General features: G+C 46.8%; 1 protein-coding gene across 2 annotated transcripts; it reads left to right on the top strand.

The window, feature by feature from the left end:
• The first annotated feature begins 6 nt into the window (after nucleotides 1-6).
• LOC117594402 (dynamin-like 120 kDa protein, mitochondrial) lies at nucleotides 7-12,511 on the top strand. 2 transcript variants are annotated; one of them, XM_034291804.1, is made up of 21 exons: nucleotides 7-12; nucleotides 209-313; nucleotides 423-509; nucleotides 719-832; nucleotides 1,794-1,874; nucleotides 2,578-2,652; nucleotides 2,840-2,911; nucleotides 2,991-3,090; nucleotides 3,810-3,940; nucleotides 4,211-4,283; nucleotides 4,445-4,517; nucleotides 4,701-4,816; nucleotides 6,279-6,343; nucleotides 6,538-6,614; nucleotides 8,263-8,428; nucleotides 8,854-9,006; nucleotides 9,390-9,498; nucleotides 9,924-10,144; nucleotides 11,500-11,616; nucleotides 11,918-12,011; nucleotides 12,315-12,511. In XM_034291804.1, the coding sequence occupies exons 2-21, from the start codon at nucleotides 209-211 to the stop codon at nucleotides 12,494-12,496; spliced, it is 2,211 nt and encodes a 736-aa protein (XP_034147695.1). In that variant the 5' UTR covers nucleotides 7-12; the 3' UTR covers nucleotides 12,497-12,511. The 2 variants fall into 2 exon arrangements, with proteins under 2 accessions (XP_034147695.1, XP_034147694.1); XM_034291803.1 differs by having other exon boundaries at nucleotides 209-319.
• Nucleotides 12,512-12,854: the final 343 nt, after the last annotated feature.

Genomic DNA, 12,854 nt, shown 5'->3' with positions numbered 1-12,854 from the left:
CTCCGAACACAGGTATTTACAGGATACATCATATGCATGATAACATGGCCAAAAGCATTGCAAGACCATGCTAAATTCATAAGGTGATAGGACCATTTGTTTCTGAACGTGTATGGGTAAAGAAAGGGTCACGTCTGAGAGTCTTGTTGACTGAATTAATAAGGAGATCCGTTGTTTAAACTGGAGCTCGTTTCTGCGTCATCCTCAGATGAAGTACCAGCGTATGCTGGAGAGACTGGAGAAAGAGAACAAAGATTTGAGGAAAGTGGTGCTGCAGAAGGACGAGAAAGGCATCCACCAGAGGAAAGTCAAGGTTAGTGTGAGTCGTTTAAAACATTATTATTAAAAATAATTCAGTAGAAAAGTATGAAGTCCCCCATCCGGCAAAGCTGCAATCACACTTCCATCTGTGTTCCTTACAGAAGTCTCTAATTGATATGTACTCTGAGGTCCTGGACATCCTCTCGGACTTTGACTCCAACTACAACACCCAGGACCATCTGCCCAGGGTATGGATGAACCGTGGATGGACTATGGCTGTATTTGAATGCCCTCTAAAATTAGCAGACATAATTTGGATGTGTAAAACACATTTTCATAGATTTCCCACAACCCCTCTGATCTGCTTCTGGGCTTGGCAACACGGTCTCATCTCTCATGGCCTCGTCTTCCTCGTCATGTTTCTTCCCTCCCTCCCTCCCTCTGTGCTGAACTGTAGGTGGTGGTGGTGGGGGACCAGAGTGCCGGGAAGACGAGTGTGTTGGAGATGATCGCCCAGGCTAGGATCTTCCCCCGGGGATCTGGAGAAATGATGACCCGATCTCCTGTCAAGGTAATACAGCTGATCTATTACACTAGTAGAACCCTTCAGACTCAAGGCACACCCCACTGTAGCAAAGTTATCGAAGGTCCTGTGTTTGCACTGCCCCACTTTCTGATTCCTCAGAGTTCTTGTAGTTTCCACATGCGCTTTGGGAAGATCTGATTGCTGCTTGTCTTGGTGTGTTGATGTAATCTGAGACCAAGAAATGGCTCGAACATTTGTTGCTTCTTAAATAAAGAATGTTGTGCGCCATGTGAAAAACGGTTTGACCTCCCTTGTTAATTCAACCCATTGAAATGGATAAATACCAGGTTTTAAATATACATTTCTGAAGGCATTTCATAAATATGGGTTACAAAGACATTTCTTAAACTCTGGGGCTTTAAGAAAGCCTGTATTTCAAAGACATATTGTCCTGATGGACAATGATTGGGACAGTAACGAATCTTGCTCAGAGTGGCTATCCTGCCAAAACCACAATGAGTATGGAGTAAAATTGTCCAGGAAGTCACAAAAACCCTGAAACAACATCCAGGGATCTGCAGGCCTCACTCTTCTCAGCTACCGTCAGTGTTCTTGACCAACATCAGAAAAACTTAGCAAAAATGTGATTAAAGGCAGAGTAGCAGGGCATAAAACATTTCTGGAGAAAAACTTGCCAAAAGCAACTGGATTATCCTCAGAGGTTCTGGAACAATGTTCTGTGAACCTTTTAGCCGACGTGGGCCCTGTTATGTCTGATGAAAACCAAACACATCTGGGCCGAATTCCTCCACGGTGCTCTTAGAGACTAATCAATAACCACAGGAAGCATTTAGCTGTCGTTCTAGCTGCTGAAGTTGGCGTAACCAGTTACTGGGTTCCCTTTGAGCTGTGCAGGTCTGATCTGTTCCACATGTGTTCCGGGTGGATGGGAAGCATTGTGTTTTGGTTTTGAACCAGGGGCTGCTGTTTTCTTGTCCTCCACCAGGTGACACTAAGCGAGGGGCCGCATCATGTGGCCATGTTCAAGGACAGCAGCCGTGAGTTTGACCTGGGCAAAGAGGAGGACGTAAGTTAACACAGTTTTGGACCAAACCGACTTTAGGGGTGTGTATCCAGGCAACCTGTTTTATGTTTTTTGACAATGTATGTTGTGGTATTTTCATGCTTTTATTTGATAGCAAATGTGGGGACAATTGAGTAGATGGCTTTTGCTATGAAGAGCAGTGGGTTTGATTCAAACCTTATCTGCAGTGATGCAGTTTTGCCCACTGGGCCACCAGTGGCCACGCATTTATTTAAAGGTCAATACACGGTCCCTTCGGCATTTGCAGTTTTATATGAAATAGTTTTTTGATGCGGCAGTCTGCATTCTACTTGGGAATATGAAGTGATTTTGAGAATTTAGTGATAATAATGAAAATTTGATTGTTTTAGAAAATCAGGGCAGATGAGCAGGCAAGCCCTTACATGATGTTGGAAATTGTTAATTTAGCAATAATTCTGCAGTCAAGGCATCTTGGAGGGACGGATTGTGTTGATCTGGATCCCAGGGAGAGTAGTTACTGCGTTTTCAACAGATAATTTTAATCCTAATCAAATTACATAAGAGCATATGACGAGTGAAGCAGACTGAGGGCAAAGACAGTCACGCTTCCTGTCACCATGGAATCATCCAATAATTGTTGTTGTCCTTGGTGACCGTAGTCATGGATGCTCTTTGTTTTTACTGATTCATTTACGTGGCGATGCGGTGATTCTGTCCTCTGTAGCTGGCCGCCCTGAGGCATGAGATAGAGCTGAGGATGAGGAAGAGTGTGAAGGAGGGCCAGACGGTCAGTCCTGAGGTGAGGACACCCTGCATCAAATGTTCTGCTTTGTGTCTTTCATGGCTCCCCAAATGTGACACCCTACTGGGGCCCTTTTATGTATCGGGGCCCATCGGTCAGAAGCAGTTAATGAAGAACTGCAGAGAGAGCGGTGACATCTCAGCCTGGCATTTAAGCTGCTTGTAACTGTTTTATTTTGCGACAGACGATCTCCCTGAATGTCAAAGGCCCGGGCATACAGAGGATGGTGCTAGTGGATCTACCGGGAGTCATAAGTGTAGGTAACACACACACACACACACACACAGGTCGGAGCAGTGATGGTGTGGTGATTTCATGCCGTGTGTTCCCATTAGACCGTAACAGCAGGCATGGCGTCTGACACCAAGGAGACCATCTTCAGCATCAGCAAGAACTACATGCAGAACCCCAACGCCATCATCCTCTGCATCCAGGGTAAGTCGACGCCGGAGTCATCCATTTAGGTCACGTCATCCTGGAACTCCTTAACTCCATGTCTCTCTCGCCTCCCCTTTGCTCCTCTCCTTGGCGGCCTCCTCTTTATCTTCTTTAACCTTGCTGTTCATGTTTTACATGTTAGTAGTTTAGCGGCCACTCTCGTGCAGATCGATGTGCCGTTGGATATTTGGAAAAGCCTGATGCACAGAAAATCACATTTGGCTGGGAAGGGCTACAGAACTTATACATTTAAAAAGTACATTTGGAAAGACTAACAGAATGACTTACCTACTCACGCACTGACTCCCTCCTGTCTCCCCCTCCGGTCTTCACTGTTTCTCCCCTGTCTCCCCCTCTGGTCTTCACTCTCTCCCCCTCTGGTCTTCACTGTCTCTCCCCCATCTCCCCCTCTGGTCTTCACTGTCTCCCCCTCTGGTCTTCACTGTCTCCCCCTCTGGTCTTCACTGTCTCCCCCTCTGGTCTTCACTGTCTCCCCCTCTGGTCTTCACTGTCTCCCCCTCTGGTCTTCACTGTCTCCCCCTCTGGTCTTCACTGTCTCCCCCTCTGGTCTTCACTGTCTCCCCCTCTGGTCTTCACTGTCTCCCCCTCTGGTCTTCACTGTCTCCCCCTCCGGTCTTCACTGACTCCCCCCCGTCTCCCCCTCTGGTCTTCACTGTCGTCGTTACCCCCCGTCCCCGCCCCCCTCCCGTCTTCAGATGGGTCAGTGGATGCCGAGCGCAGTATTGTGACAGACCTGGTGAGTCAGATGGACCCCCAGGGAAAGAGGACCATCTTTGTCCTGACTAAAGTGGACCTGGCAGAGAAGAACCTTGCCAGTCCAAACCGGGTGAGAGGACACACAGATCACAACAGTCAACAGCAGGAAGCATGAATGACATTTCAATCACAGAAATGACTTTTGACACAGAAAAGAGTGTGATTGTCTCAGTCCAGTATGTCATTTTTGCTTCTGGTTGTAATCCTGTTTTACCACAAGAGGGAGCGCTTTAGTTTGTTTTCAAAGCTTGATAATACACAAGTCATGTCTGATGTCCGACTCAGTGAAGTCCATGGACATTTGCCTTCTGCTTATGGAGTTTTGCTTTTCTCCCCACAGATTCAACAGATTGTTGAAGGAAAGCTGTTTCCCATGAAGGCACTGGGCTACTTTGCTGTCGTGACAGGGAAAGGTAGGCTGAATACCAATACTGACATTAACCACTAGGCTGGATATCCTGAAACCACTGATTAAGATTAGTGGATTTTTTAAATATTTATTGGAATGATGCCATCTTGATTTGTGTGGTAGTTGAGTAATCAGGCCTTGAATTGGTCTCCACCTCTTCACCAGGCAGTGCTGGGGAGAGCATCGATTCAATCAAGGATTACGAAGAGGACTTCTTCCAGAACTCCAGACTGCTCAGGTGAGTGTCCCAACTCCTCTTCATCATCATCATCATCATTTATATGTGGACACATGCAGTTCAGGAGGTACCGTATGGGTCATTCATTTAGTTGGTGGGCTTAGTTTTTTTCTGAATGAGTTCTTAGGGGCTTTGAGGTGGACCTAGTTGTCCCTGACCCATGTTCTGGTTGGTCCCCGTCAGAGACGGCATGCTGAAAGCCCACCAGGTCACCACCAAGAACTTGAGCCTGGCTGTGTCCGACTGCTTTTGGAAGATGGTCCGGGAGTCCGTGGAGCAACAGGCCGATGCCTTCAAAGGTAACCTCGTCCAATCACCGATGCGAACGGACTGTCCATTTTGACTGTCTCATACCGGGTCCCCTGTGGGAATCGAACACGCAGCGCTAGTGTTGCGCACGCCGTGCCCTAATGACCGAAGTCACCCAAGGAGTGAGACTGGATCACCGGATGACTTGATAACCAGCGCCGTTCCTTCTAGTCCCTGTCAGCAATTATCCCAGACGGTTGCAGGTGTCCGTAGTGGCAGAGATTTATGAGCTAGCGGCTGTGGTTAGTCCCTGTGGCTCCCCTTGCCATTGTGTGGTGCATTGATCCACGCATAAAAAAAAAAAGAAAAAACTCCCGAGCAGCGAGCCTGGTGCCCGACGCCATGGTCCAATAACCCAGCCGCAATGACCTTCATTTACTGGCCTTTGATTAAGAGCGCGCTCATAAGACGATGATCTCAGCCTCGGCGCCGCTGCCATTTGTACTGTTTGCGAATGTGACTTAGGAATGAACCTGGTCCTGAACACACTTAACGTTAGTGACTTTTTCAATATTTCTAATGAATAATAATGAACCCCCCCCCCCCCCCCCCCCCCCCCAAGATAATAACAGACAAGGCCACTTTTGGACAGTGAAGTTAGTCTCAGCAGCTGCCCTGTCTGTGCCACTGTCTACAGGAGCCTCTCAGCCCTCACTTGGTTCTTTAACGATGGAGACAGAGGTCACATCATCCCATCTCCCTGGGCTAAGTCTGGTGCTCATCCACTAGATTGTCTATGTCTCAGGCTTCTCAGTTAAACCTTCAATATGGTACACTACTCTACTGAACCCTTAGAAGAGAGAACCCTTCAATATGGTACACTACTCTACTGAACCCTTAGAAGAGAGAACCCTTCAATATGGTACACTACTCTACTGAACCCTTAGAAGAGAGAACCCTTCAATATGGTACACTACTCTACTGAATCCTTAGAAGAGAGAACCCTTCAATATGGTACACTACTCTACTGAATCCTTAGAAGAGAGAACCCTTCAATATGGTACACTACTCTACTGAATCCTTAGAAGAGAGAACCCTTCAATATGGTACACTACTGAACCCTTAGAAGAGAGAACCCTTCAATATGGTACACTACTGAACCCTTAGAAGAGAGAACCCTTCAATATGGTACACTACTCTACCGAACCCTTAGAAGAGAGAACCCTTCAATATGGTACACTACTCTACCGAACCCTTAGAAGAGAGAACCCTTCAATATGGTACACTTCTCTACTGAACCCTTAGAAGAGAGAACCCTTCAAACGAGGCTCAGAATCAGATGGGTTTGCATCTCACTGTTTTAAAGGTTATAAAAATAGATAATTTTGGGCTTAGTCGTGGTCAGTTGGCAGTGTACAAATAATTGTAACCGTATATTCTGCCCGCCTGATCATCAGTTGTGAATCTAGTTGCCCCAGTCCTGACTCACCTGGCCTTCTTCTGTTCCCTCAGCGTCACGTTTTAACCTGGAGACAGAGTGGAAGAACAACTACCCTCGTCTCCGAGAGCTGGACAGGGTAAGAGCCACAGAGATGGGTAGATAAACACCTCAGTATGCATACAACTTCAAAATAGTTATTTTCTTCTTTTTCCACAGCTCTAAAAAAACCTGCTTCACATTTTCAAACTAAATTTCATGAGACCGATGATAAATGTACCAGATTCTGCTCACTTATCCCTATTCTTCTGTGTTGATTTTTTTTTCCCCCAGAATGAACTCTTTGAAAAAGCCAAGAACGAAATCTTGGATGAAGTCATTAGCTTGAGCCAAGTGACACCAAAACACTGGTTAGTGTTTTCCCTTATGTTTCCCATATACTTGTCATATGTCACCTGCAGTGTCTGGACATTATTAGCGTTTTTTTTTTATATATATAGTGGAGTTGCTGGACACAGTGCTTAGCTGTGGTATATTGACAATATACCACAAACACCCAAGATACCTCCAAACCAGTTACCAGCACAATTACATATGTGAAAAGTGAGGTCATGCCCATGGTATATGGTCTCTTATACTACGTCCATCAGGTTGTACACTAAACAGTGCGCCTTAGAGAGAAAAAACAATCCATGAAGTCCAAGGAACTCTGTAGAATTGTGTCGAGGCATTTGGAAGGTTCTAAGAAAATTTAAAAAGCTTAAGTTTTGAAGGTTCCCAGGAGCTTTGTGGGCTCCATCATTGTAAAGGCAAAAGTTTGCAACCAACAAAACTTCCTTTAGCTGGCCGTCTGGCCAAACTAAGTTACCGGGCAAGAAGGGCCTTTATCAGGGAGGTGATCAGAACCCAATGCCCACTTACAGAGCTTTAGAGCTCATGCCATCCATGTGGTGAAGCCCAAGGTGGAAGCATCATGCAATGGGGATGCTTCTCATCTCCAGGAACTGGGAGACTGGTCGGGATTGAGGGAACAAACAGAGCCAAATACAGAGAGGTCCTTGAAGTCCTGATGCAGAGCTCACAGGCCTGTGTCGGTTGTGTATAAATAATATTCTACAGAAGCTCTGAGTGATGCAGGTGATTGGTGGGGTGGGGGGTTTCTTTCCATTCGTGTGGTTCTTAGCCTGTTCCAGAAGTTAACAGTTGGCTAAATAAGATGGATGTCCAGCGTTTGGTGAGAGCCCCGCTGCGCCCCATCAGTTGCACTGGATCAATGGCCTGATGAATGGGCTACGGTGCGACCGGGGTGGTGTGGAGCCAAGATGGCCCTGTTAGCCAGCAAGGCTATTGAAGCATCTGAGATGTGTTGTATTGATATGAGTGGAACGGGGAGCGAAAACAAAGGGTTGTAGATAAAATATGACTGCTAGTGATTAATGGGATGTCACGGCATCCCGGGGGGATTGAGGAGGGGCCTGTACCATTGTCAGAGCCTGGACCGGTCCGATGAAGAGCCTAGCTTTAGTTAACAAGCTGTGGAGCACTTCCGTGGAAGCGTGTCCTGAAAAGCAGTCTGTTCCCTATGTATTGCACTACTTTTGACCAAATAAACACAGCAGTCCATTGCTGTCTGAACAGTGAGGGTTTAGGTTTTGTCAAAATGGTCATTTTCCTTTGCATTCTGATAACTTTATATGAAAGTGCTGGCCAGGTCAAAGCCCATATCCTGAGCTATTTATCTATGTTTTTGTCTTGTGGCTGCTATACATTTTTTTAGATCTATGAATGTGCCGAGGACACAACTACTGAATGCCACTTGAGTGTTTTTGAAGATTCAATAGAATTTCTTGATTAATATATTGCTGTGAACATAAAAAAAGGTGATGGAGAACGTTTGGATTAAAACCACTGAGGGCTAGTCCCGGCTATATCCGAACCACACAGGCCACCATGTTAAATTACAACCACTTGCCCATTTGTCATTTCAAGTCTGCTTTCTCAACAACAGAGGGCTTGCTGGACTGTGTTTTGTCCCTGTCTGGCCCTTGATTCATGTAGGGAGGCCATCCTGCTGAAGAAGCTGTGGGAACGAGTGTCCACCCATGTCATTGAGAACATCTACCTGCCTGCCGCACAGACCATGAACTCTGGTACCTTCAACACCACCGTGGACATCAAGCTCAAACAGTGGACCGACAAGCAGCTGCCCCACAAAGCCCTAGAGGTAGCCGACGCACAGTGGCTTAACTCCCATTATTCCCACTCTTCGGGATGGTCGGGCACATCATGTTTTGTTTGTTATTGTATGTGAATGCTTTTACCGTGGCAGTTGATGGTTTATTTGGTTTGAAATGACCATTCGTCTTTCTCTGTCGCTGGTTGTGATGTGACGTTTCTGATTTAGTATGGCAGTAATGTACTGCGGGGTTTCCCACACCCCTCCCCAGGGACCTCCTGGCGTTTCGCATATCTGTTGTAGCCCTAAATTGGCACAACATCACCAGTCCTGGAGAAGGTCCGGCGGTACTTCTGAACCAGGGCTCTCCGGCAGGGGTGTTGCACGCTTAACGTGTGAGGTCCGGAGCCTTCTGGTTTTCGATGCTGAGGAGGTACTGTGTCCGTTTTCACCTGGATCTCCGCTCCCCTCAGGTGGCCTGGGAGACACTCCAGGAGGAATTTGCTCGTTTCATGGCCGAGTACAAGGGGAAGGACCAGGACGACATTTTTGATAAGCTCAAGGAGGCGGTGAAGGACGAAAGCATCAAGAGACACAAGTGGAACGAGAGGTCCATGGACAGCCTGGTATATATATAAATACACACACAAGCACACCTGTGCACATTCTAATGGACATAAAAAGCCAATCATTTTTGTAGCCTGACAAATATTGGTGAGTCAGTCATACAACCTGTTTCAGCACATTAAGACTAAACTGTGTTGAATGACAGACTGCAACTAACTATTTTTTAGGTAATACATTTAATCTGTCAACACATTTATGGTACTTTATGTTCAAATAGGTTAATCGCCTTTCTCCTGTATTTTGCAAACTCAGTGGAGGATGTCTGCTTTGTATAAATATTTAACCATGCCTGTAATTCTGTATAGGAAAACTCGGTTTTTCACACACACATTGTGGCATTCTGTATGAAATTAAGCAACCTGTGTGTGTCTGTTGTTATCAGAGAGTGATCCAGCACAATGCTCTGGAGGACCGTTCCATCACAGACAAGCCCCAGTGGGATGCTGCCATCGAGTTCATGGAGGAAACCCTGCATGCGCGCCTCAAAGACAGTAAGTCTTCACCCATTTCCCCTCTAGCCCCCCCCCCCTCAAAGACAGTAAGTCTTCACCCATTTCCCCTCTAGCCCCCCCCCCCTCAAAGACAGTAAGTCTTCACCCATTTCCCCTCTAGCCCCCCCCCCCCCCCACACCCACCCTCAAAGACAGTAAGTTCCTCCCACTCTCCGATCACTTGAACTGGGTTTTGGCAGAGTCATTAGGTACAGCCATTCTCCATGGCTTTTTGATCATGTAACACGAACCCCCATAGTATGTTATTGCTTTTATATATCAACGCAATTAGCAGAGGAAAAATGCATGTTTTGTCTTGTAGCTTTTGACTAGTCAGGGTTTCAACTGTCTGATAGGCTTGTTCTAACCCACTGGGCCTTTAATATGACTACTTACCTCTTATTATTCTCCTGTCTCGTTCCCAGCGGACTGTGTGATCAACGACATGGTCGGTCCCGACTGGAAGCAGCGCTGGCTGAGCTGGAAGAACCGATCGCCCGAACAGCACATCCGCAACGAAACCAAAAACGAGCTGGAGCGCCTGCTGAAGCTCCATGAGGACCACACGGCGTACCTGGCCAACGACGAGGTCACCACCGTGCGCAAGAACCTGGAGGGCCGAGGGGTGGAGGTGGACCCTGTCCTGGTCAGTCACAGGACCATCTAGCTGTTTCTCAACCCTGCTCCTGGAAGGGTCTCTCCCTGCCCTAACACACCTGTTGTAGTTCATGAAGGACTTGATAATGAGCTGATCATTTGAATCAGGTGTGACAGAGCAGGGAGAGATCTAAAACGTGCATGGAGGGGGTCACCCAGGGCAGGGTTGAGAAACACTGGTTAACTCGCTCTCTACTACTGGTTAACTCGCTCTCTACTACTGGTTAACTCGCTCTCTACCACTGGTTAACTCGCTGTTTACTACTGGTTAACTCGCTCTCTCTACCACTGGTTAACTCTAGCTCTCTCTACATCTGGTTGGGGTTTAGGGTTAGGGTAACCCTGTACCTCTGGTTGAGGTTTAGGGTTAGGGTAACTCTGTACCTCTGGTTGGGGTTTAGGGTTAGGGTAGCCCTGTAACTCTGGTTGGGGTTTAGGGTTTAGGGTAACCCTGTACCTCTGGTTGGGGTTTAGGGTTTAGGGTAACCCTGTACCTCTGGTTGGGGTTTAGGGTAACCCTGTACCTCTGGTTGGGGTTTAGGGTAACCCTGTACCTCTGGTTGGGGTTTAGGGTAACCCTGTACCTCTGGTTGGGGTTTAGGGTTTAGGGTAACCCTGTACCTCTGGTTGGGGTTTAGGGTAACCCTGTACCTCTGGTTGGGGTTTAGGGTAACCCTGTACCCCTGGTTAATTCGGAAGCTCAGAAGGACCCTTGGATGACTTAACATGATGTGCAAAATAAGATTTTTTGGAACAAATCCTGTCCTGGTCCTGGTGCCATGCACAGTATTGATATCATTGATATAATTGATACCCTTGTTAAGCTTCACAATCAATTTCAGATGGGAAAAGTCGGTAGGGTCAACTGAACCAAACACCAAACCAAAAACCATTACAGGTGGCAAAACAGCACAGCTTTTATACCAGGAGATGTTTTTTTTCTTCAAAAACAGGAACATAATAAATGAAGTCATTTCATGGCAGTCAAATAATTAAAAGTCAAGAAATAATAGCATATAAAACCATTTGATGTGTGAAAATAGTGTGTAGGGTAACATTGGACTTTGAAGGGATTTGTGCCACAGGTTAGCATTTCAAAACATTGCAAGGATAACCAGAGCATGCATTCTTGTCAAACCTTTGCATAGACCGCTTAGCAGGTAAAGACACTAATGCGACATTTCGTAATTTGGATATATCCCTTTAATTCTGAAGGCCGAGCAGAGATGCGCTGATCCTAGTCTTAGTCTTTAGCCTGACTCTAAAGATTAACCTTGCAGTTTCTGGTGGAGAACTCCAGTCACAGTGTTTGTCCTCATCGTCCCCTGACTGTTCTCTTTCCAGATCAAGGACACATGGCACCAGCTGTACAGAAGACACTTCCTGCAGAAGGCTCTTCAACACTGTAACCTCTGCAGACGAGGCTTCTACTACTACCAGAGGCATTTCGTTGACTCTGAGGTAAGGAACTAGGCCCTGTGGTAAGGAACTAGGCCCTGTGGTAAGGAACTAGGCCCTGTGGTAAGGAACTAGGCCCTGTGGTAGGATGCCAGCACTTAGCTGTTTTACTCTAGGAGGTTCAGAAGGATATTAAGATTTAGGTTTATTCCCATAGTTTCTCCTAGCCCATGTGCATTGATCCTTGTTGTTGCTTTCTCTTTGGGGTTTCAGGACCTGTAAAAGCCCTTAGTGACAAAATGCAGCTGACTTTTTGGGCAAAGTTTCTAGAAATGATTAATCCTGTTAATCTTCTCCTCCTCAGCTGGAGTGTAATGATGTGGTGCTGTTCTGGAGGATCCAGAGGATGTTGCTCATTACCGCCAACACTCTCAGACAGCAGCTCACCAACACTGAGGGTAATGTTGGGTCTGGTTCAGGGGTATCGGTCTGGGTTATGGTTCTGGCTCTGGGGTATGGTTCTGGGTGGTTCTGGCTCTGGGGTATGTTTCTGGGTGATTCTGGGTCTGGTAAAATGCAGACAAGGCCAAGGTGGAAGCAGATGGGCTGTGAGCTCGGCTGTCTCGTTCCCAGAGCATTCGCTTCACTCACTTAATTTTTTACTACCTTCTGGTGATCAAAGCAGTAAGACTGTGTTATGGCTGCTTGTGGGTGTGTGTGTGTGTGTGTGTGTGTGTGTGTGTGTGTGTTTGCTCTCACAGTGCGGCGCCTGGAGAAGAACGTGAAGGAGGTTCTAGAAGACTTTGGTGAGGACACTGAGAAGAAGGCCCATCTCATCACTGGACGCAGAGTACAGCTGGCTGAAGACCTCAGTGAGTCACACACCCTTTGGTTGATATTTTGGTCGGTCTTACTAGAGAATGTATCTGATGTATTCTGGTAACTGGAAGTTAACACAGATTTTGCCTGTCGGTGAGGAATGTCGTAACTTGCCAGTAGATGGCAGTGGTGTAAAAGAAAAGTCCTCTCGGTATACTGAATGTCCGTGTCGAGTTGGTCTCTGGGGTCTGCAGCGTGATGCCACCGAGAGTGACACTGTCTTAGAAGGTTGATGAGTCTGCTTCATGGCGGTGACCTCTGACCCTGACCGCTCACTGTGCTGCTTCCGTTTACCCAACCACCCAGACACGTGTGTGTCATGCGTTGGAAATCTCTCTCGCCTTATTCTCTCTTCCTGGCTCACTTTCTCCCTTCTCTGTTTATGCCTCCGCGGGGCTTGATACTTTAATTGCTGTTCTCTT

The sequence above is a fragment of the Esox lucius genome, chromosome 4 (assembly GCF_011004845.1).
Source record: "Esox lucius isolate fEsoLuc1 chromosome 4, fEsoLuc1.pri, whole genome shotgun sequence".
Taxonomy (NCBI): domain Eukaryota; kingdom Metazoa; phylum Chordata; class Actinopteri; order Esociformes; family Esocidae; genus Esox; species Esox lucius.
This window is presented reverse-complemented; position numbering and strand designations above follow the sequence as displayed.